We start from the raw sequence: 25,695 nt of genomic DNA on the forward strand, positions 1-25,695 counted from the left end.
AGCCGAATTACCGTTCTAGGGCAGAGCACAGATGTCATTAACTAATTTACTTTGGCTGAAGGTATATCCATGATACAAACAGAGACAGTCTGTTTTTTTTATGTATAACTTGTTCTCATTTGAATATTTTATTTGGATTCAATTGTACAATTACATATATAAAGTTCTTTTTTATGATTTGAAAACTCCTTAAAATAAACACCAGCACCTCTCCTTTTAGTAAGATATTAAGAGACAATTAAAGTATCTAAGAATGTGTTGACTATACACATGTTCACCAACTCAAAATTGCATTTTAATGAACTATAAGTGCAAATAATTACTTGGTGTAATTTTTTATTACCCTACTTTTTCCGAAGAATCTACAAAAAGGAATACACAAACATAATAATCTCCTAGAATAAAACTTTATATAAAAAAGGTTATAAAATAAAGTACAAAGCTCTCTCACATTCCTCGGGGAAAACTATCAAGCGATTCCTGAAAGTGAGTACCCATTTGAGTCATTTCAGATTATACACACTCCACCCAGAAATTGAAAAAGTCAATGGGAAAACTACATGTGAACTCAAATGCATTTATATATGCAGTTCAAATGGATATGGAAACATCAATAAGGCCATGCATACATGTGAGCTCAACTTGAGATATAATTCAAGAAATAATATATACATTTATCTTCAGGGCTCGAATCTTACACTGGACCACAGGCCCCGAGGCCAGCGACTGGTGTCGATCAGTAAACTCATGACTGAACATGCTGAACATTTCTGGCAGTGTTGTGTTTTCCAATTGAATAATCAAACTACACTGTGTGATATTAAAAACAATAAAAAATAAGTGATGTTAAAAGGTTGACTTAGAGTCTGATAGAAACCTTTTATTTCTATTGAATAATGAAATATGTGCGTGTATAACATAGAGCTATATAAATATACTCATAAACCGAACATGACATGTGTGTCATAAGGCTCATTAAAAAACACCAGTACGCATATTAAACTGTCTTGTTTAAAAAAAAATTCGGGCAGTACACATTTTTCGCAACAAGCCATACATGTATGGTCCTTTGGATTTTTCCCCAAATTTCGAGCCCTGATCTTTATTTAGTACCTTTAATTAGATGTATTAATACATGAAACATGTACTTTAAGAATTAAACACATGATGAAAGATATAGTTACAAAAGATATCAGTGGAAAAGCTGAAAATTACGATATTCAAAAAATTGAGTAAGCTTACAGAAAGGACTTAGTAGACAACAGTTATTTGTGCTTAGATACTTTGTACTTTATAGGCAGCGCCATGAAAATTGCACCCAGATGTTCTATGCTTCCTTGACAAAATTACAACTGAAATAATTGACAAAAGTCAGCTACTTCTGTCCAGCAGTTTTTTTTTTTTCTTGCAAGTCGTAGATATTTAACAGCTGTATGGAGAAGAAGGCACACCAGCATGTAAATTTTTTAAGGCATATTTAATTTTTAGTATGATCCTTAGGCAATTTAACCCTAGGTGGCAACATGGTCTAGTTGGTAGAGTGCCGGAGAGCGCCGTATCTGGAGGTCGATCGTTCGAGTCCCACTCTGGTCAATTTTTTGGGGGGGGGTATTTTTCCAATGTCTTCAATTTATTAATGGGTTAAATAGACTCACAAGGCACATTATTCTTTCTACAGTTGTTCTTTTAACAGCACTCTCATGTTGCGTTTACGATGAAAATTTAAATGCATAAAATGTTCACCTTTGTTCCTTTCGTCAGGTTCTTTGGGGCTCAAAACGTTAAAGAAGTAGAAAACGAAAGTGTAAGGCTGCCAGGGCTACTATAAAACTATACATTACTCAATCCCAAGTTATCTACTTTACACACATCTATATTACAGAAGAGACGGAAGTGTATAACTTTAGCTTTAACTTTGCAGAACTTAAGCAGGCATGATAGTCTTCCTACTTTTATCAGATTTTTGCTTTCCAAAACAGCCAAAAAACTGTCACTGTACTTTCATCAAGAATGTGAAATCCATCCACAGTTAGCAGCGGGTTCAACTGCATATCCGGCTGCAGCATTAACAAACAGACACAACGGAAGCTTGATCTGCCTAAAGGCAACCTTTAGAGATTCAAATTTGTTGTCGCCTTTTAAGTGTATAGGATTTGAGGCATTGCATGGTGAGGTATCAATGTATATTTGGTGTGCGGTAACACCATGTGTGTATCTACTTGCCAGGTAGAGTTTGTTCTTAGAGAACTGTCTTACTTTGTTCTACTTCCTTTTAAGTGATTTATAACCATCGTGGGCATTTCAGTCAAAATAACCACAGAGGATGCTTACTACCATTGCCATCTTTATAACAAGGAGGCTTTTGGTAAAACAATTTTCTTTCAGAGTCAAGACAAGACCAAAGTATGACCCTAACTTTACTAAAGTACTTTTTATGAGACAATAATAATAATAATAACAGTGGCTTCTTGTTATATAGCGCACATACTCGCCACTCAGTGAAGCTCAAGGTGCTTTACCATTCAGTATTTTCCTGCAACTGCAAGTATGTGGACTATACGCTTGAATTACGAGATCTACTCCTTTTACATAGTACCATAGTACCATGGTTTTACAAGGTGCAGTAGAGCAGAGTGCTGCCAATCAAACCATGAACACCGGGACAAACCCAACACCCCTGAGACATTATCATGTGCAAGAATTGCTGAACAATGATAACTGGGAATGCCAAATGAATATTAAGAAAATTACTGATAAGGCAACTTTTATAAGCATAGTAGACAAAAAATAGATGTGACTTATCAACACTTTTTTATTAAAAAAAATATAAGAGTTGAAAGGAATTTTCGGTTATTCCTCATGTATCATTTAAAAAACCCAAGAATGAATGGAATCTTTCAAAACTTCAGGTTGTTCCACTTGTGCAAATGATGCCATCCGAGTAAGGCGCCCTCTTGTTAGAGATCTAAAAGAGGTTGCTCGGTGGCTCCAACCTCGTTCCCAGCGATACGCAAGCGCGCAGCGCCATTTCCCCCAGAATGCCTTACGTGATCATAACCTCTGGAAGTGTGACTTTAGAATATCCAAATATATTGGATATTGTAATTAGTCCTGTGGTTGAACCATTCTGTGTATGAGAAGTACCAAGAGTGTGCGATCAAAAGAGGCATCAAGTCATAGAGCAACTATTCCCCTCTCATCATTTGATCATGTGACATGTCTCACTGTATGCAGTTACTAGGGGAACTGTGTAAAAACATGATCCATTTGAAACTCGTGGATTGCGTTAAAAAAAATTCATTTTTACACATGCGTAATGAGCACCCTACAAGCACTCCAAGTCGTTACCATGCACAAAGAGCAGTCGCTTTTGGTTAGCATTTCTTCAGTTCTTTTGTTTCGGGGTAAAAGACGAGAGGTATCGATACAGCGCATTGCTAACAGCAGAAAAGCTGCATTTGCACTATGCGAAACGCTACACAGACACAGACACCAAGCTCACGTGCACGACTTACGCACAAAGAACAGCTATTGTCCATTCATTTACCTCCTTTGACCCCAATGAGGGCACTTTCTGACCCCAGTGAGGGTGCTTTTTGAGCGTGTGACGTCACATGCAAGGTCTATTGGGCCATGCGCATTTGCATTAGCGGCCTGATGGCAGGCACTTCACAAAGGCAACAAAGGCGATTGCCTCACGTGCCCCTAGTCATTGCCTTGGTGCCCTTAAAATGCTCCAGTAGAAAATTACAATTTCCTCATAGGGTGCCCTTTTCCCAACAAGGAATTATGCCTTGGTGCCCTTGCCCTTTCAAAAACAAAGCATACAAGCCTGGAATGACGTCACTACATAAGGTCTATACAGTTGTTTGATCCACAGTATACGCGCTTATTAAATCTAGTTGATTATGACAAGAGGGTTACTGACTTGGGGGTACTGCGAGGGGAGTGTGGGGTTGCGGCGCGGTGATTGGGCTGATACCGTGTTTCTTCATGAAAGCTATAATTTGCTCTGGAACCTCTGCCAAGACGTCTTTGGCAAGACGTGCTTGACTGAGCTGCTGGTTGCTACTACCTACACCGCCGACGTAATCTCTGAAAGGCACGAACTGTAAACAGACAAAATGAGAAGATGTTTATTTGTAAATTTATTCTCAACAAGGTTATACTATCAAAAGCTGCTGTATATTTATGTTAACCAAGTTAGTTTTTATCGCCATTAATTTAAAAGTGATTATCAAACGTATATTTTTTCCTTTAAGAAACAAATAAAACAGTTGAAGAGAGTTGTGACTTAAAGGCAGTGGACACTATTGGTAACTACTCAAAATAGTTGTTAGCAGAAAAAACTTACTTAGTTTTACTTGTTAAACAAGCAACGAAAAGCTTCCCTATAAAGTAACAGAGTTTTTGAGAACGAGGTAAATTCTCAATCAAATAATAAAATCCTTCGGGCATGAAGCCTCTGAAAGCTCACCAACTTGTGCAATAAGGGTATTTTTTCCTTTCATTATTTTCTTGCAACTTGGATGACTAGATGAGACCCAGTTCTCACAGGTTTGTTATTTTATTGAATATGTTGGCATACACCAAGTGAGAAGACTAGTCTTTGACAATTACCAAAGGTGTCCAGTGTCTTTAAGAGAATAGAATTGGATGTGCAATAACTACCTGGACAATGTCTCTCTCAGCGACTTTTCCGCGATATGTCAGCGCCTTCTTGTCTGCGTCCAGTTCCTCCATAGCTAAATTAAAAAAACATCATCAACTGAATTAAATGATTTTGATCAACATTATTATCAACCTATAGTTGTATTTGTGTATTTATTCAGCAATTAATTTAGCAATAATGGTGAAGTGTCTTGCTAAAGGACTAAAGTGTTATGACTCTCGAACCCACAGTCTGCTGAACAGAAACACTACAGCTTGAGTTTGGTACTCTTATTCGCGCAGCCAAGACATGCCAATTAACAATAGAACAATGGTACACAAATTTTGACTGCTTCGAGTGATATGGTTAAAACTACGACTCCCGAGATGATCCCCGGAGCGCAGCCGAGGGAAATTGGAACGATCCAGGGATCGCCGAGGGAGTAAAAGTTTTAACCATACCATGAGTAAAAGCAGTCAATATTTGTTTTATAACACCCCAACAGACTATTTATCACCCTCGTACACGCAACATTCATACGCATTTTTCAGATACACAGATGCATGACTGATTGGGTTTGAGGTGGATAAAAAGACATCTGGGTGTTGCCCGCGCCATGTAACAGGTCGACTATTACATGGCAAACGATTATCACAAGGCCGTCAGGTTTCTAGTAAAAGATACACATATCATGTGTCACGCTCTAAACCAATGAAAAGGCAGATTTTTTTTGTAAGGGGTGTTATAGAAAGGCCAATTAATCCCTAAATGGACTCACCATCAAATTCAGCTGGTCCTACTCCGATAATGATGATTGACATCGGAAGGGTACTGGCCTAGTTTTAAACAGATCAAAATAAAAACTATTTAAAGAATTTTCTAAGTTCATTTTCCAGCTGAACCCAACTTAGCTAAAATCTAATCATGCGTCATACCTAATAGCCATTTTAACAATGTTAGAAAAACTATTTTGATAAATCATAAAACTGACGACAATGCAATAATAACTAGGCCTAAGTGATTTCAGTAAACCTAATTAAAACTACTAAATACATTTTGATGAAAAACAACATAACAAAAGAGTAGGTTATTGGCAAATATAAACAAGAGTTAAATAAAGAAACAAATGATATGCACAACACCTTTGGAAAGGAGCAATTACAAATAATATGTTGTGAAATCTTAGCAGTACACACTGCTAAATTAGCCTTTAGCAGAAGGCTATTACCACTGTGGTCAAGTGGTATGACATCAGCTCTAGCAATATAAGCCACAATCCCAAAAAGAAGTTGCTACAATGAAAACACACCTCAATGAACCATGTATACATTGTTACAATAAAAGCAATAAAATTCCTGCAAAATGGAGGAAGAAATGGTTTTTAGAATGTTATACTTTTTTCAAATTCACAGGTTACATTTCAAAAAGAAATTCACAGGTTACATTTCAAAAAGAAATTCACAGGCAACATTTCAAATAGAAATTCACAGGATACATTTCAAAAAGATATTCACAGGTTATTGTGATAAAAAAGCAATACATTTCCTGCAAAAAAAAACCAGAAGAAATGGATTTAAAATGTTATACTATTTCAAATTCACATGTCACATTTCAAAAAGAAATTCACAGGCAACATTTCAAATAGAAATTCACAGGTTACATACATTCCATAAATAAATTCACAGGTTGCATTTCAAAATTCAAAAATAAATTCACAGGTTACATTTCAAAAATAAATTCACAGGCAACATTTCAAATAGAAATTCACAGGTTACATTTCAAAAAGAAGTTCACAGGTTACATTTCAAAAATAAAATCACTTGTTACATTTCAAAAAAATATCACACAACAATATAAATCCCTTACTCAAAGTATTTGTTAGCATAAAAACTTCTTTGGTAACGCGCAATGGAGAGCTGTTGATAGCATAAAGAATTGTGAGAAACGGCTCCCTCTGGCGTCGCATAGAAATTGAGCAAGAAATAATTTCTCACTAAAGTATTTGAATTGGTTTTGAGACCTCAGCTGCAGTCTCGAATTCAGGCATCTGAAAGCACACAACTCGTGCAACAGGGCTGTTTTTTCTTCCATTATTCTCTTGCAACTTCAACGACCAATTGAGCTCAAATTGTCACATGTTTGTTATTTTATGTATATGTTGAGATACACCAAGTGAGAAGACTGGTCTTTGACAATTACCAAAAGAAGTCCAGTGCTTTTAAAGACGCCATTTTGTTTAATTTCCTTACCCTGATGATCGCTTCTTTAGTCATGTCCATATCAGATATCACACCATCAGTTATAATGAGAAGGATGAAGTAATTAGAGCCGTCGGGATAAGCCTTGGCAAACCTGCAAGATAAATCAGATCAAATAATGAGAGTGTAACTGCCTTGTGATAATAATAATTATTGTTATTATTTTATTTGCCATTTATTTATTCATTTATTTATTCCCAGGCAAACAGTACATACAAAGAATATACAATTAAAATATGACTACATAGAGACCAAAAGGGTACAAAGACAAAAACGTCAGAAAAATTTGAAAAATAGCACATCTAATACCATATCAAATAGAAAATCTATAGAAAATTCATTAAGACAGCAAAGGCAAATACATGAACTAACATGAAACAATTATACATACAAAGGAATATGCTAATGAGTCTACTTGTGGGTGGTTTCTCAGGTTCCAATAGACCTTTATCATGCTGTCAGCATCTTGGTCATGCTCCCCGTTTCCATAACAGTAATGAATGCTAACATTCATTGCGCAAACATGGCACCAGACTATTATTTCTTCCAGCCTCAGTTTGGTTACAATGAGTTGGAATGGAGTAAAATCAAGATGGCCACACTGTGATAAAGGTCTATAAACAATGAGCCTGAGAGTCTCTGGGGTGCATAAGATTAATATTGGCCGATATGAAGAACTTTCCCACAGACAAAACAAACTGTAATTTGAATAGAAAAGGCATGAAGGAAAAAGAAAGTGAATTATACTAGAGTAACACCATGGAGGTGCACCTCTTTGTTAAAATCAAAGGGGAATTAAACAAAACCATACATTTTTCACTTGTCACATATAATAATAATAATAGTAACAAATTCTTATATAGCGCAGTTCACAATAACCGTATCAATGCGCTTTACATTAATGCCCTGGTCATAGGGCCAATAACATCCCTGTAATGTTTCTCAGCTCCCTAGAGAATATACAGCCCTGAGCTGCCTGTAAGGCGCTTGTGGCTTTTCATACACAATATCAACTTCTACTCTCGCAGGTCCCCAATTATACCCCTGGGTGAAGAGAAGCAATTATAGTAAAGCATCTTGCTCAAGGACACAAGTGTCATGACCGGGATTCGAACCCACACTCTGGTGACTTAGCACCAGAACTTGAATTTGATGCTCTTAACCACTCGGCCAGGACACTCTATAAAACACAAATATTGATGTACATATAGAAGCAACTACTTACTGTGCTACATGGTTGATGATCGGTGCAAAGTTAGTGGGGCCATACAGCTGCACCTGTCTAATGCAGCTCTGATATGCTTGCATGATACCAGGAATACCCGTGCAGAACGGTGACTGAGGATTGAAATTCTGTCCAAAAGAAAAAAAAGGTGACAAACATTTTAAAGTATTTTCTCTCAATATTTTGCCTATTAGTCCGTGTCCGAAACGGCGACTCCGGCTGCAGCTACGGCTAGATCAGCACGTCTGCCAGTGTTGAAGAACAGGCAGACGAGCTGATCTAGGAGTGCGTTTTTGTGACACCAACCAGAAAAACTGTTCATCAGTTGAGCGCGGTGACAATGCTGTTCAGACCAACCGGTAACCGACTTGTTGAGTCTGTTGGGCTTTGGTTGGGGTCGCCAAAATGCACTCTAGCTGTACGTGTAACCGAAGTCGCCGTTTCGAACAGGAAAAGAGGGGAGAAATAGTCAGGCTCTATTTTCAAACAATGAGCTTGAGTCTAGTAACAAAAGTAAACCTTACCACGGAGAACTCGTGAGACACTCGACCATCTGGAGGTAGCTTTGCACCAAAGCCCAGAACAGGAAAAAGTTTATCAAAGTCATAGTCTTGGATGACCTCTCCAACAGATGAAATTGCGATCTCATAATGATTGGGTTGATAAGGGTTGATGTAGTGAAGGGAATTACTGTGAGTAGGGTTACCTAAAATCAAGGGGAAAACAAAAACCATAATTAAGACCTTGTATTAATTAGCTGTATGTAGAGCCCTGGTTTACAGTTATGTAATAGATGTTAAATTTGCATCAGGGATAAAGAATGTTAATTTTGGCTTTTACCCATACACCGATGTGTGTTAGCACTGTATACTCAGTACTTTCCGGAGTCCGGTGAAAAAATTTCACAGGCATATTACTCGGATGGGATTCGAACCCACAACCATTGCAATTTTAAAGCAGTATATTACCAACTAGACTATCGAGATTGCCTGGTAGCTAGAGGCAGTTCGAATCCTATATTTTGGCAGTGGGTACCGCAACGATATATAATAGATGTTAACATTGCGTCGGGGAAACAGAATAATAGTTTTGATTTAATGTTAAAGGAAATTCCACCCGCTTAAATTTGAGGAGCCAGAGCCAGAACCCAAGCCAGAGTCAGAACCCCTTAAAGGCAGTGGACACCATTGGTAATTACTCAAAATAATTATCAGCATAAAACCTCACCTGGTAACGAGTAATGGGGAGAGGTTGATAGTATAAAACCTTGTGAGAAACGGCTCCCTATGAAGTGGAGCAGTTTTTGAGAAAGAAGTAATCTTCCACGAATTTGATTTCGTGACCTCAGATTTAGAACTTGAGGTCTCAAAATCAAGCATCTGAAAGCACCCAACTTCGTGTGACAAAGGTGTTTTTTTCTTTCATTATTATCTCGCAACATAGATCACAAATTGAGTTCAAATTTTCACAGGTTTGTTATTTTATGCATATGTTCAGATACACCAAGTGAGAAGACTGGTGTTTGGCAATTACCAGTAGTGTCCACTGTCTTTAATAGTTCCTACCATTAGAAGCTGTGAAGTCAATGGCTACAGTGAAGTTGATCTGCATTCCTCCCGAGATATAATCCAGGAAACTGTGCTGCTTCTCGATCACACAGTTTGTCAGTTCAATCGTGCCGGAATTCTTGTAGCTTTTCTTCTTGGCCTTCTTCTTGGGATTTATCAGCTACAGAGGGTCGAAACAAAAAACACATAATAGTAATAACAATATCAAAGTTTTATATAGCACATGTATCTACCAAACAAGGTACTCAAGGCGCTGAGTATTACAAACTCTCGGAAAGATGAATTTTGAGACCCAATTAGTTAGCACTTATAAGGGTTTACAAGGTGCTACGGCGCATTAAGCAGCCACAGCCAGGAACACCGGGGCGAACACCTTCTCTTTTCGATAAGCGCACTGGGCTATTTTACATGCGTTACACAACACATGGGACCAACGGCTTTACATCCCATCCGAAGGACGAAGCAATGGTTAAGTGCCTTGCTTAAGGACACAAGTGTAACAGCTTGGGATTCGAACCCACACTCTGCTGATCAGAAACACCAGAGTTTGAATTTCGGTGATCCAATAATCACTCGGCCACGACATTTCCACACAACTGCACGGCTTGGGATTCGAACCCATACTCTGCTGATCAGAAACACCAGAGTTTAAATTTCGATGATCCAATAATCACTCGGCCACGACATTTCCACACAAGTGTCACGGCTTGGGATTCAAACCCACACTCTGCTGATCAGAAACACCAGAGTTTGAATTTGGTGATCTTAACCGCTTGGCCACGACACTTATAATATTTGCACAATACATTCAATATTTGCAGTAACAATCTTAGGTTCTTATATAGGGCTTTATCACACCCCTATGAGGGCGTGTCACATCGCTCCGTATTTTGTTCTGCACGATATTGTACAGCAGCTATGCTTTTAGTATTAGACCTATTCCTTTACAAGGTGCTGTGGCGCAATATACTGACGATCAAAACTGGGAATACTGGGGTGAACCCATAGAGCTACATATATTGACTAGAACCCTAACTTGCTCTGCGCAGACATGTTTGATGTGTTGCGTGACTAAGGAATGATATTAATTTTGAAGAACACACATTGTCGCGATTTTTGTTAAATTTGGCTTGTGCGCTTACGTACGCGACTGCCCATTCGCGTACGTCTGCGCTACAAAAACCGTAAGTTCGACTTGATTGACGTACTAAAAAAAGTATACGCGCCTTTTAAACATGACGCACATGACGCTTGCAGTTTGTATGCTCATCAGCCAATTGTGCGTTCACATTGATGCATTTTTTGGTTCGATGACACGTAGAAAAGAACAAACGCATTGTCATGCAAATAGCCATACAATTGCCTTACAAAATTTCAAGCTTTTGTATTGGTTTGTACATAAACATGGATGCGCCCACATGGCTTCAAAACCTTAGTGCGTGTACAACGTTTTTAGCGCTCTAGTCAATATATATAGCTCTATGGGTGAACCCCTTTTCTCTTTTTTTATAACCCATACTCTTCCGCACATTTACTAGTGATAACCTTCTTTAGGCAAGCAGACAATAACAATAAAAACCATTTAAAATTGAAGGCACTACATTGTAGCAATGAGTTTTCACAATGTTATCATATATATAAAAATTAAAAAATTTACCCAGTCAGTTTCCCTTGTGGTTTATATTGATATCTGAAACAAAAAGTCGCATCCCCTTAAGGTGATCCCCAGGCTGCCGCTTCCCAGGTTTTATCGTAATTTGGGTGTGATCCCTGGCTACACGGCAGTTAACGGTTGCTTGGCTTCTGACTGGCACCCCTGAACAAAGATATTGACAAAATAGTGACACCGCCAATAAAAGGCTAGATAGCTCAGTTTGTAGAGCGTCGGCACGTTGATCCGGAGGTCGTTGGTTCGAATCCCACTCTAGTCAATTCTTTGTTCAACCCCAAAAATAAATAAAAATTGTTTAATATCATGTTACTTCTGTTCCATCTATTGCTGAAGAGCAATGAGTAATGTATTTTTAGAATGTGCACTTTATAAAACATCCTTTAGAAGCCAATGCTACTGACTCACCAAAGACATTTCTATGAATAGAAACATTTTGTTGTCTAGACTTGCTTTTTCAAACGTATTGCCTTTATGTGTATATCTGTTTATTTCTTTGCTCGTTTGACTTTTACAGTTGTTCAGTGATTTGTATTATCTGCTGGTCAATTCCTCGGAAAGTGGGACATGACCCCCAAAATTTTAAACACCAATATATCATAATTTGAGGCTTTTATTGCATAGATGACACATTGAGGGAAAGAAATCAATAAGTTTCAATTAAATTTTGCTTATTTTGGGGGGCAATACCACTATTTTAAGTGATTACTTTATTTTTCTATTTTCCCCCATTTTTTATGAATTTTTATGACAATAAAGGGATGGCTCTTCTCAAAACCTACATTGACACATGATTATCTAACATTATGATACTGAAACGACAGATGTTTAAATGTTTAGATGTTAAATGCAATATATTATTATTTTTCTCCCCTACTAGTTGTGGTCTCCATTGTAAGACAATAAATTGAGCTGTAAATGCTTCAGTTTTTTAAATGAAACTACCTGAAGTTGGTAATGTGAGTGACAAGTAATGTGAGTGACGGTGTGTAATGTGAGTGACAAGTAATGTGAGTGACGGTGTGTAATGTGAGTGACAAGTAATGTGAGTGACGGTGTGTAATGTGAGTGACAAGTAATGTGAGTGACGGTGTGTAATGTGAGTGACAAGTAATGTGAGTGACGGTGTGTAATGTGAGTGACAAAGTAAATTGCACTGAGAATGCTATTTATTTTTCTTGTTATGGGCGGATATTGTTTTACAGTATTGTATAGCACGGCATACACTTGCATCCAGAAAATATTATCCGTAATTCCCTCACCTTAGTTCACCCACATTGTTTATAGCTCGTCATTAATCCTCCATTGCTTCTGCTGCCAAAGAATGAGCAGCACTGTGCTGTTTTATATGACATCTATTGCCTGAATGTATTTTCGGGGATTTAGGAGACAGACGCCTTTTGGTTATTTGTTCAACTTTTATGCTCTCCTGGGCACCCCACCTTTGTTTTACTTTGTCTTCTTAAATATTTTTAATGTGTACATGTGCTTGTTAATGTGTTTGCCCAAATAAATATTATTATTATTATTATTATTATTATTATTATTATTATTATTAGAATAAAAAGGCTCAATACGTTTCAAAATTGAGCAAGAGAAAATAGAAACAGGATTACCTCGTAGGTTTGCCTTCCGGTCAAAATCTGTCTCATATTTGTTGTGAATATTCCAATAAGATCATGGCTACTGAAACAAAGAAGACAGACATAAACAAAAGTTTACATGTTAACATAATATTCTGTTCTTTCCTTGTAAATTTCCCTCCAAAATTATTCACTGACCCAATTCCCTTGTGGTGTTCATCACAATGATCTCCGTTGCGCCATTTTGAGAAACATTGTCTCGTGTGTCATATAAACGTCCTGAGATGAACATTATTTTTGTGACAGTTGTTCAAAAACTACAGCACCCCAGCAAGTAATATTTTATAAGGGCAGCTTTCTGCTATCATTATCTTCAAACTGTTTATGTCTAGTGTAAATCTGTGGACATTGTGTATTGTGTCATAAAAAAAGTACCCAAAACATGGAGTTATATATAAGAACTGGAGTGTGCACTGGCCTTTACACGCGCCCTAGCCTGCGCGCAGGCGGCCATTTTCTAAGTTGACAAAACAGGCATCGCACAGCGTGTGTTTGTGCGGCCGTTTTATAATTTGAAAAACAGCATTGTGTAGTGTTCAATAAACACTGTGTATTTCATATTCAATGCGCGTACAGAATGGCGCACGCGTGTCTTCTTGCGGTACCGTCGCGTTTGTGCAAGAAGCATCACCAGTGCACCCTCTAGTTCTTATAGAACTCTATGACCCAAACCCATTAAAAATTGTCTCTCACCCTCCATCACTGTCCCAATCAAAACATTCCACCTTGATGGTCCGCTCTACGTCTCCGTTACACAGCGATCTAACCAGGACAGGAAACGGCCGCCATGTTGGATTGAGGGTGTTCTTTATTACCTCTGTCTTATGACATATTGTGTACCTGGAAAAAAAAAAATCATGAAATAAACATCACTATTCAAATGTGTAGAGGAAATGTCCATGAGGTCAATTTTTAATATTTATTTTTATATCATGGTCAACCACAATTTTAATCAGGAAGAGTTTGGTGAAATCGACGGCTGGACACTTTTGGTAATTGTCAAAGACCACTCTCATTTGGTGAATCCAAACATATGAATAAACACCAAATATGTGAACATTTTGACTAGTGCTGGGCGAATAGTGAAATTTTGGTATTCGGATACCGCTGGCCAACTATCCGAAATTAACCGGATATTTTAATAGTTTTTTTGCCGCTAGAGGGCACTGTTCGTTTGTGAATGAGATCTTATGGGCGGGTTTTAGACAGTGAATACACGGTTCATTCATAAAAATAACCGGATCTAATTTAAAGATGGCGATTTGCTGTTTCTTTTGATCGTGATTGACTCTACGCGAAGGAAAACTTTTGTAATCTTTGTTTTAACTCATCACGGAGGTGAGCATAGTTAAATACTTAATTTGTGCTGTTTAATGCTGTCTTAATAGAAGTTTCATAAGGATTCAGACAAAATATTCCTATCAGTTGTCGCCCGACGTCCGCGGATATTCGGATATTAAAGAATATCCGGTTACTTGGTTGTAATTACAGAACTATCCGGTTTATAAATAGCTATTCGCGCCCTATGCGGATATCCGGTTAAGAAAAAAAAGGCATTCGCGGTTACGGATAGGAAAACCTATTCGCCATTAACCGGATATTCGAATTATTCGCCCAGGCCTAATTTGGGCTCAATTCGTCACCGATGTTGCATGAGAATAATGAACGAATAAACACTCTTCTTGCACAAATGTGTGTGCTTTCAGATGCATAATAAAAGGCTTCAGGCCTGAACTAGGCTACTCCAGAGGGAGCCGTTTCTCACAATGATTTTGACTATCAACAGCTCTCCATTGCTCGTTACCAAGTAAGTTTATATGCTCAACATTATTTTGAGTAAATGTCTAGTGCCTTGAACGATTAAATAAATACCTCTTGGTACGGAAGAACATAACATTACAACTTACGAATTGTCTTCATTGCAACGATAGAACACCATGAAAGGATCCGACTTTCCAAGAAAGTCTTTCTTGTCGAGTTTATGACCACAGAAGCTCAATGTAGCACGATCCTGCAGGGAGAGTTAAAATTTAGTACTCAAATATGAAAACAAGATAAAAACCAGGATAAATAACTTGATAAAGTTTCAAATGATTTGGAGCTGAAGAAGTGAACATTTACTAAAGGGGTATTCAAAACCAAGGGTTGAAGTGTCGGGGCTCAATCTAACCCTATGCTGTCAGTATTGCTATTTTGTCAATATTTTTGGTCGAGGTTGTCAGGCAGAAGCCATACAACTGTTACCTGCCAAGTATAGCCAGGGATCACACCCAAGCAGGGGTTTCCCTTAACTTTTTTTTTCAATCGCCCGCCGGGTGAGTCAAACACAATTCTCGATCGCCCGCAGGTTTTTTCACTAGCCCGCATGTATTTATTTATACACAAAATTTTCAACCAAAAAAACATGAAAATGAAGCCCTTAAAATTGCTTTTTTTTGAGGATTTTATATCTGAATGTTTACCTTAAACTATCCCTTTTCCATCAACAACTTAAATGACTTCATGGTTAGGGGGTCGGTTGATTTGAACATGTTTTGAACTCGGTTTGCAACAAAATCTTCATGAATCAACGATCAGTCAACAACGCACATCGAGAAATAACTCAATGAACTTTGCCCCGCAACGCCCTCTGTTGGCAAAAGTTGTCCATGTTATTGGAATTCCTCCAAGGCTGTACATTGAGCACAGTCTGCAGGCATTATTCACAACGTGCGGCAATTATTTACTCCGTTCGTGAACATGTACTGCATTGAAGCCTAGTCAAGAAAATCATGAATATGGAATTATCAACAGCCATCAACGGACAATCACAGCGTTCAGATTGGTCAGAATGGACTTTGGACGACTGTGTGTGTTGTGTATGTGCTGTGTATGTATGTGCTGTGCATATTGCATGGACGTACCAGTGGGCGACCGTGTACATCTACTGTAAGGATACTCGGCACCATGTGGTTTGTTCATCGTGTTTTCGATTGATTGTACGTGTTCTCTTAAACGAACGACAGCAATTCCGGTCCCGATCACGGCAAAATTAAATCTAGCAAGTATCTAGAATTGTCAAACTTACTAGTTTAAAAGCTTTAGTAAAAGTTTTCTGTGGGATTTTGCCACTGAACCCTTATTTATATGTGAAAAGGAATAATTATTTGACTCGCCCGACGGGCTAGTGAGAAAGGGTTTTCACTCGCCCGCCGCTATTTTCACTCGCATTTGGCGATCGGGCGACCGCTAATTTCGAACCCTGCCAAGTTTACAGTAATCCATAGGTTGGTAGTTCAAATCCCACTCCAGCCAATTTTTCTATGTTCAACCCCAAATCATTGAACAAATGAAACTTGACAATGTTAGTACGCAGATTTTTATGCGCTTCTTAAGATGGCCTCAAGGACTCACCTGGCTGCGCCTACAATATTTTTATCCAGGTTACTGTTTCACTATTTTTCAAACAATTTTGTTGTATTCATTGTAAAACAATTCCCTCCTAAACCATTTATGTCTCAACTTTGTAATAGTGTAGTTTTTTCTTCTTTTTCTTCTCTGTTTATTTTCATGTTAATCAACCTTCGATCGCCATGGAGTTTTTCTTTAAAGAAAAAAACGCCATAAAAGAGTGAAAATAAAAGAAAAAAGGTATGTCAATCTTACCTTGCAGTCACTGACTTCTTCTGCTGATATAATAATTCTACCGCATTTCTTACCCGCTCCACTAAAACAGGAAAAGATCAAACACAGATTTACATAATTGAAAATAGGCTCATCTTGAAGAATTTGCAGAACAGGGCTGGGTTTCACAACGAGTTACGACTAGTCTTATCTCGAGTTAGGATTAACCCTATAACTTAGGACTAGCCTTAAGTTTTTAGTGTCTAACACTTTTTGAAATCGACCCCAGGTTTGATAAATATTAGAAACAAAATTTGGTTCGTTTCTACTATCATTATTGTTTCATTTTATAAAAAAGGAAGACCCCATTTTCCTTAGAACTGACATTTTCTTGAGTCTGGCAAAGTCCCATAGCCTTAGGGTCTTGTCACATAAGGCAACTTTTACGTAGGCAACTTGGAGGCAACCAACTGCATTGCTTGCCACAGGACCACTTTGGTAGCACACAAAAAATATGTAAACATTGAAAAGTGAATATGGCTTTTCTTCTGGGAGATTGCCTGGAACTGGTTGCTTGAAATTTCTTTGTGTGACATGGCCCTTTTGATCTCAAGGATCTTTCTCAGGATCCTTGCTGTTCCTCAAAGCAACGACTTCTGAATTGAAGGTTATTACGATATATTTCTGGTAGTGAAACCAAGTGAACTAAATCAATGTAGCTCGCAAGCCTAAGGAAACCCGTAAACAAAGGTGCTTGCTACGCAAAGAAAGGAAGTTTCAGGTTTTTAGATGCGGGAAACCCCAAAGAACTGTTCCAGGAAAAACCCACAAAATCAAATACGGATTGACTATCTTGTTCTGAACCATGAGTGAGTTATAAGGGTCCAATTTTCATGGCTCTGCTTACCGTAAGCAAAGAATCAGCGCAAGCGGAAGCAGGGAATTCTGTGCTAATGTCGAGCCTATTTCACTGGTAAGCTGGGAATTTTGGCTTTTGTGCGTGTGAACTCCACGTTACAAGGCATTCTACACTTAAACAGTCTAGCGCAGAAACTTTGCGCTTACAAAGTGAGCAGAGAATGGTGATCGTCAGCGCAGAATTCGTCTGTAAGCAGAGCCATGAAATTGGGCCACGGTCTGCCATGGAAACAAAAACAAGATGCTTACGGAATAAAATAATACTCACACAAGAGGCTTCTCCAGACGGTTATTTGAAGAACCCAAGATTTCACCGAGAGTTGTTTCAATTTTACCCAGAAAATCCTGCCACAGAAAAAACAAAAATTACATCAATATTTAAGTTTATTTATCTTCCAGTAGGCGCTAATCCATCAATCAGATGCTCCAACTGGAGTGTGAAGAAAGAGCTATAACCTACTCCCAGTTTTTATATTGCACTCTGCGTATTGTGAGTGTCAATGCGTCAAGCTCCTCATACAGACAGGGCAAAAATTACATTCTAAACTTTGCGCGTGCATGCTGTTCGTCTACTGAATTTTAAACCAGTGTGCGTTGCACGTGTGACACTTGTCATAAAATATTACCTAAATTTATTATGGCCAACTCTTTGATTAGCAAAATGGCGTACTGAAGCATTTCTAAGAAACATGACGCTCCTTTCATCCGTAAACGCTTTGCAAGTCATTCTGCGGACGAAATTGACGGAAAAAGTCTTGAAAGTCAATGGCTATAAACACAATAAAATGGTTCCAGTATTGCTAATTGAGGTGTTGTTTAAGTTTAGTTGTTTCTTTGTTTATAAATGAGTTTGTTGTAAAAATTAGACTGGAAAATAAATTTGTTATCAGCCAGGTTGTCCAGTTTGTGTTTGTATGCATTCGTTGCGGAAGCTCAGACCTACTCTTTGAAAAAACTTAATAGCATTATAAGTATAGTAATGAAAGCCCTCTAACCAGCAGAATTTACAGTTTTATGTTCACCAAGAATTTTGCAGTCAGAGCTCGAGCTCGGGTCTTTGTTGGTTAACGCATTCATTGAAGTGGCTCGCAATTATTTACTGCATCAAATCATATTTCATTTTCAAACTTACGTGGGAAGTCAGCTTTTGAGATTGGGAGTCAACATCAAAGCTGAAAAAAAAATCAAAAAAAAAATCAAACACATAATAATACAAGCTGGGATTCGTAGTAAACCTGGCAGTTTTTATAATAATACACAACATTTATTAGGCACTTAACACTGTTCACATTCAGTGTTTTTCTGCAAGGTATGTGGGACTACAGGGGTCGAAATTAAGTGTATTTCCATGGTAGTCAGCAGGGCTAGTGACCAATAATTTTTAGTAGCCCTGATTAGATTTTGGTAGCCCGAAAGACACATTATGTCTCGCGTCACGGCTCAAACTTTACAATACACCAATAACATAGTTCTTTATTGTTTGTGATGATGATTTTTGCATTATTTTTCCACTAGCCCGTCGGGCTATTAAACTGGAAAAATCAGTAGCCCGGCTGTAAATCTGGTAGTCCCGGGCTAGCGGGCTAGTGGCAATTTCGACCCCTGGACTAGATTTGAATTATGAGACCTACACTTTTTACATAGCACCATGTAATGGTTTACAAGATGCTGTGGCCAATCAGCCCAGGAACACCGGGGTGAACCCCTTCTCTTTTCGATATTAGTTCACTGTGTTGTTTACGTGAGTTACACAACACACAGGGCCAACAGCTTTAAGTCCCATCCAAAGGGCAAAGCATCATGGTTAAGTGTAGTGCTTATGGACACATGTGTCCCAAGAGGGACTCGAACCAACACTCTGCTGAACAGACACACCAGAGTTTCGTCTAGTGCTCTTAACCGCTCTACCATGACACAAACACAAACAAGTTTACAAAACCAGCTTTGCAGTTTATTGAAAATGTTTAATTACCAACACACCCAATGGGAGTAATACATGTAAAAGGATGCACTCACATTTCAAATTTCAGCCTCTGGCATTCCTCAAAGAAGTACGTTAAGTTGAACTTCTTAACAAAGTCTGGATTCAGCGAGTTCTTTATCATCTCCGTCCTCTCATACTGCATCCAAAAGAAAGGAAAATTTGAATGAAAAAAAAAAATGTTTTTACTTACTTTCTTCAGTAGTGCACTTTACAATAACCCTATCAAAGTGCTTCAAATTAGTGCCCAGGGCCCATATTCAAAGAACTGCTGAGCACAAAAATTTGCTAAGCATGAAATTTCTTTTCCAACTAAAAATAGGATTACCAGCCAAATTTCCATTTGTTGCATAGTGCTCGTTACTGGTATTCAGCTTTTGTTTGCTTATCCTGAAAATCACATGGAGAATTGGTTGGTAAACCTGTTTTTATCAAGGAAGAAATTTCATGCTAAGCAAATTTGTGTGCTTGGCACCTCTATGAAATTGGGCCCTGGTGACGAATTCACAGAGTTAGGTCTAGTCCTAGGGGATATTAAAAACTTCAGGCTAGTCCCACGTATAAGACTAGTTGTAACTCTTTGTGAAATCCAACCCTGATCATTGGGCCAATAACATTCCTACAATCTTTCTCAGCTCCCTGGGAATTAGGGCCTAACAGCCAGCTGCCCTGGCGTTCTAAAGGTTTTTAATACACATTATCAATCTCTACCCTCACAGGTACCCATTTATACCCCTGGGTGAAGAGAAGCAATTATAGTATTTGTATTTGGTAATGGACACAAGCTTCATGACCGGGATTCGAACCCACGCTCCAGTGACTTACACTCCAGAACTTAACTTTGATGCTCTAAACCAATCAGCCATGACACACTAGTTATGTATTCTATGCTAACAAAAAGGTACTCAATAGACCGATCCGACGCGCACCGGGCGTGCAAGTGTTTAGCACCGCGCGCCATTGCTGGGGTGTACATGTGCCCAGTTTTGTGCACAAAGACATGAGGAAATCATGTCTCTTTTTACTCTTTATGGAAATTAAATGTTTTCCTCAACGAATAACACAATTTCCTTAACAGGACACCATGATAAACCAATGTCGATCACTGACCACAAATATTTGCAAAAAAATATAAGCCGAATCATTTTGAAAAAGGTGCTTGTCTTAGGTGAGTTAGGGGTCAAAGACGTAGAAACTGCATAAATGTCGCTAAAATGCATTACATCGGCAAGGTATTTTGTAAGAATTTCAGTATTTTACTTTCCGCTTAATTCTAAAAACTTATCAAGAATGTAGTAAGTTGTTATATCAAGCAGCCATATCAAGGAAATTTCATAGTTCATCAAGGAAGACGTTCAATTCCCATAAAAAGGGAAAAGGAAAACGATTTTCTCATGTCTGTGTGCACAAAACTAGGCGCAAAGACACCCCAGCAATGGCGCGCAGCGGATGGCGGCGCCCAGCACTTGCGCGCCTGGATCGGTCTATATGCTTTTAAAAAAACAAAAACAATCAGAAACATTGTAAGATTCAATGTTTTGGGGTGAAAAATTATCCACACCATGTTACCTCAAGGGGAATTCTTTCACAAAATAGTTTATACTATCATCAGCTGCAGTGCTTCTCACCACATCAACTTTGATACCAAAGGTCTATATTTTGTGGAATATTATACAAATATGACATGGTTTGAGGGTGACTAGTCGATATTAGCTCCCCGAGGTATTGGAAGTTGACAATATTAGCTTCCCGAGGTATTGGAAGTTGACAATATTAGCTTCCCGAGGTATTGGAAGTTGACAATATAAGCTTCCCGAGGTATTGGAAGTTTGTCAACTTCCAATACCGAGGGGAGCTAATATCGACTAGTCACCCGAAATAAACCATGTTATATTTGTTTTACTATACTTCGTACTAAGCTTGGGCGATATCGATTTATTTTATTCACGATATATCGCCGACAATATATCGCGATATTCGATATAATCGCGATTAATGAAATTTGACATCATCAGTCTTAAAACTCCAAGTGAAAGTTGTAGAAGAGACAGTCCTAGAATAAGAGAGGTGTTCTAATGACCTATTCTTCTGGTTTTACTCCAAACCTATGGGGGTGCAAGATGTCTCGGCTAGCAAATACATCGCGATATTTAATTGATATATCGATATATCGCGATTATCGCGATATATCGCGATATATCGATATTTCGAATAAAACCAAATCCATCCGATATCGAAATCGTGTTCAAATTAATATCGCGATATATTCGATAATATCGTGATATCGCCCAAACTTACTTCGTACATATTCAGTTACCGGAACATGAGTTACTTTGAGATTACTTTGAGACAAAATGCACATGATAAGTTTGTTCATGTGTTGTATGTCGCTTTTAGAGAGCGCTGTTCGTGCGTGTATACAAAACGGTGCCACGATCAATAGCGCCCGGGGATGACGTCGCGCAATGGTAGTGCGCATGACAAGTAGAATAGCTCCCGGGGAACTATTACTTGTCATGTGCATTTACCACTTGCGAGAATACTCACGGGCGCGCTTGGTAGTAAGCAAAATTAACACCTGGCACGTGATGATGAATGGACCAATGAGAACTCGACTCTATGTCATGAATATGTATGAGGTATAGTAAATAACGTTAAAGGCACTGAACACTATTGGTTATTACTTAAAATAACTGTAAGCATAAAAAGTTGTCCAGTGCTTTTAAGAGTATCTAAAATGTTGCCAGACAAATTATAGTTTTAAGAGATATTGTCCGCTGCCAAAACATAGATTCGAACTGCCTCTAGCTACCGGGCAACCTCAGTAGTCTAATGTAGTTGGTAAGACACTGCTCTAGAATTGCAAGGGTCGTGGGTTCGGATCCCACCCGAGTAATATGCCTGTGATATTATTTCACAGGACTTGGGAAAGTACTGAGTATACAGTGCTAACACACATCGGTGTATGGGTTAAAACCAAAATTAATAAATTATAGTTTGTACTTACCTCTGCAAAGTCTCTAGAGCCCAACTGCGTTGTGTACAACACACACACTGCAAACAGATGGACAACAGTATGTAAGTCAGCAGGTAATGGTGCAATAGTATTAAAGCAGGTAAGGCCAAATAACAAAAAATACCAGTTGATCGTCCGGATTTTTCAAAAAAGAGGAGGATGAGGGCCTTACTATTTACTTTTTACTTTTTTTTTTTCAAGATGGCCGCTAAGTATTTCAAATCAAACAGGCCACCAATTCTTCAGTTTGAATCAACTGGAAACTTATTTATACCATTTAGTTACATGAGGAACACTAACACTAACAGGGTCGGATAACACTAAAAAAAATTGCTGGTAGGCATTCGCTAATATTGATTTATGAAACTGAGGGTTACAAGTGTTCGAGAGCATTAAGTTAGATTCGGGAAAAGCCAGTTTTAGCATGTAAAAACGTATGTTATGCTATGGTTTTGGTATAATATCATAACTTGTTAATGGGATTTTACACGCTAAAATAATTTTTGTCTTCCTGAGACGAGAATTATTTTGTGACTTGTTTTACTCATTTCTCAAAAACTACAGCACCTCAGTTAGTAATATTTGAAGGGAAGCTTTCCACTATCATTATCTTCAAACCCTGTAAGTTTAATGTAAATCTGTGGACAATTTGAAAAAGCACCCGAATCCTTTAAAAGACTTCATAAAACAAGGAATATAATCCAAAATAAAATTTAATGAAAAAATTATGTTAAAAATTAAGGCTGTATAAGGGGCCTACAGTGTATAAAATTAAATAAATTGTTCTGTATAAATAAATCAGTACTGTACAAAATATATTAAAATTATCACATGAAATGGTAAAACTTCACTGTACTTTGTCAAGACTATTTATTACGACTATTAACTATGTTCAAAGATAGAAATAAGGAACACTAAAAATGGAAAACAGACATTTTAGAATGACCAATTCAACATAATTTGATATGGTTAACAAATCCAGGAAATAGCCAAAGTCACTGCCTTATAAATGCAAGCTTACTTAAAGACACTGAACACTACTGGTAAATGTCAAAGACCAGTTTTCCAACTTTGTGAATTAACATGTGCACAAAATAACAAACCAGTGAAAATTTGAGCTCAATTGGTCGTCGAAGTTGCAAGATAATAATGAATGAAAAAACACCCTTGTCACACAAAGTTGTGTGCTTTCAGATGGTTGATATCGCGACCTCAAATTCTATATCTGAGGTCTCGAAATCAAATTTGTGGAAAATAACTTCTTTCTCGAAAACAATATTACTTCAGAGCGAGCCGTTTCTCACAATGTTTTATACTATCAAAAGCTCCCAAATACTCGTTCCCAAGTAAGGTTTTATGCTAATAATTATACTGAGTAATTACCAATAGTGTCCACTGCCTTTAAAAAGAAGCAAATGACTCAGCTGGTAGAACACCTGCTGGGCAGCACAGTGTATTTTGCTGGGCGAAATTTGTAGTTCTGGACTGGCTCGCCCATCAGCGCCCAAGGTTAATCTAATCTATCCTTTTTTTCCATAGTATCATCTACGCTTCGATAGAAACTATAAGGCTCCCCCGTGGGAGCCTTTTAGTTTCGAGAAGTAATCTACATTTACATACTTTATTTTTGACACTTACTTGGATCTGATTTTGACATCATATCTTTGTCTATGAGGTCCCTGAAAATCAAGAAATCATACAAATTGAATAAATAAATAGCATGCATTTATAAAAGTGTCAAATGCATGTTAATTAGTGTAAAAAAATCCACAAAAGAGACATTCTTAAAAATAATAATGTAAGCATTTTCAAGGCTTAGTTTCCTGCAAAACATACCAGCAACCAAAAACCCCAAGTATTCATTTTTATGCACACTTATTTCTAGGTTTACTATTAAAAAGTAATAATTACATAAAAATGTTAGTGTTGGTTGGGGAAAAGTTTCCGTATGGCGCCAACACATTTGATATGAAATAATATAGTATCTCAACAATGAGATATCCCTTTTTGTAAAAATGAGTGAACACCTGGTGGTGGAAAAACAGTGGCGTGATGATACAGAAAAATCCTTTTTCAATTTTGTTTAAATGAATACCGACCCCAGTTACTTGGTCTAAATTAAACCCATGAGCATGATGAGCATCATCTATAAATAATTTACATTTCAATCATTGTCAGCCCAGCGAAGGACCGATACGTTACGCAAAACCGAAAGGGAAAGTCAAAAACCTCAAAAGGCTGTACTTACCTGCATGAAATTGTGATTTCCACCCTTGTCGCAGGGACACTCCCTGTTCCTGGTTGAAAAGGCGCTGGATTCATCGCCATTCTAGACGTGTTTTTTTTAGATAACTTCAATTAAAAACTTACAAACAGTGGCGAGTCTCAACCAGCATTATTACGAGTGCAGCAGATAGGAGGTTATAATATTTGTAAACAACTGGATGAATGGAAAAGGGATTGGCTATCGCGACTATGTTTTGACACAAACTGAATCTCTCTGGCGCTCGTGCCGTACGTGGGCCGGGTCAGGTGCGCTTGTTTTGGATAGTGTGGAACACACGTACATATCTATCATGCGTCCATACAGTGTACATAAACTTCCGATTAACGGTCCGGCTATTTGTCGCCCTCTATAGTTCACTCGTTGCGCACCTTGTTTTTTATGGTAGCGAGGGGGCGGGGCAAATATTATTTTTCTGCACTACGAAATTGCCGCTGCTGTAGTGCTTTTCAATGGGGAATTTTTTCTTTTTTCTAAAAAAGGAGACCTTAAACAATTCATGAAAACTTGTAAGGATCGCAATTCTAAACAGCAGGAACAAGAATCTGGGCGGGGTGGTGTATTTTGATTTGAATTCACTGGTAAAATGAGATAAAAGAATAACAACATTATTTCAAAACTTTCTTACATTCAAAAATTTAATTTGTTTGTTTGATATGTTTGTTTGAATGATCAATTCCCATCAAGGGAACTCGGCAAACTCCCACATTAACTAGACAACAGTATTTCTTGTCATTGTGAAATCAGCGGTTAGCTGGGGATTCGAACCCACAACCTTGTGATTGCAAGTCCTGCAGTCTAACCACTTGACCACGGTGACCAAATGAAATACCCTGAAACAATACGTTTCTTTTATGACAAGTTTTTACTTTTCGTTTA

At 38.0% G+C, this 25,695-nt stretch overlaps 1 protein-coding gene across 2 annotated transcripts; it reads right to left on the reverse strand.

Moving 5' to 3' along the window:
- Positions 1 to 89: 89 nt before the first annotated feature.
- On the reverse strand, positions 90 to 25,056 carry LOC139954420 (copine-8-like). 2 transcript variants are annotated; one of them, XM_071954215.1, is made up of 17 exons: positions 24,781 to 25,056; positions 24,171 to 24,211; positions 22,524 to 22,570; positions 19,552 to 19,655; positions 18,668 to 18,707; positions 17,804 to 17,880; positions 16,660 to 16,720; positions 14,922 to 15,025; positions 13,708 to 13,854; positions 12,988 to 13,054; positions 9,700 to 9,862; positions 8,659 to 8,840; positions 8,135 to 8,262; positions 6,901 to 7,003; positions 5,430 to 5,487; positions 4,672 to 4,745; positions 90 to 4,109 (listed from the first exon to the last, which is right to left on the reverse strand). In XM_071954215.1, exons 1-17 carry the CDS (start codon positions 24,858 to 24,860, stop codon positions 3,921 to 3,923), a joined length of 1,665 nt encoding a protein of 554 aa, XP_071810316.1. In that variant the 5' UTR covers positions 24,861 to 25,056; the 3' UTR covers positions 90 to 3,920. The 2 variants fall into 2 exon arrangements, with proteins under 2 accessions (XP_071810316.1, XP_071810315.1); XM_071954214.1 differs by having other exon boundaries at positions 12,988 to 13,057.
- Between the last annotated feature and the right edge of the window lie 639 nt (positions 25,057 to 25,695).

Source organism: Asterias amurensis, chromosome 2 (assembly GCF_032118995.1).
Source record: "Asterias amurensis chromosome 2, ASM3211899v1".
Lineage (NCBI taxonomy): Eukaryota > Metazoa > Echinodermata > Asteroidea > Forcipulatida > Asteriidae > Asterias > Asterias amurensis.

Excerpts from the sequence above, each read along its gene's own strand:
- LOC139954420 (XM_071954214.1), bottom strand. The coding sequence starts at position 24,860 with ATGGCGATGAATCCAGCGCCTTTTCAACCAGGAACAGGGAGTGTCCCT. Across the intron at positions 15,026-16,659 it reads AAGAAGTCAGTGACTGCAAG|GATCGTGCTACATTGAGCTT; the intron begins GTAAGATTGACA and ends CTCTCCCTGCAG. Across the intron at positions 9,863-12,987 it reads CCGGAAGGCAAACCTACGAG|CTGATAAATCCCAAGAAGAA; the intron begins GTAATCCTGTTT and ends GACCCTCTGTAG.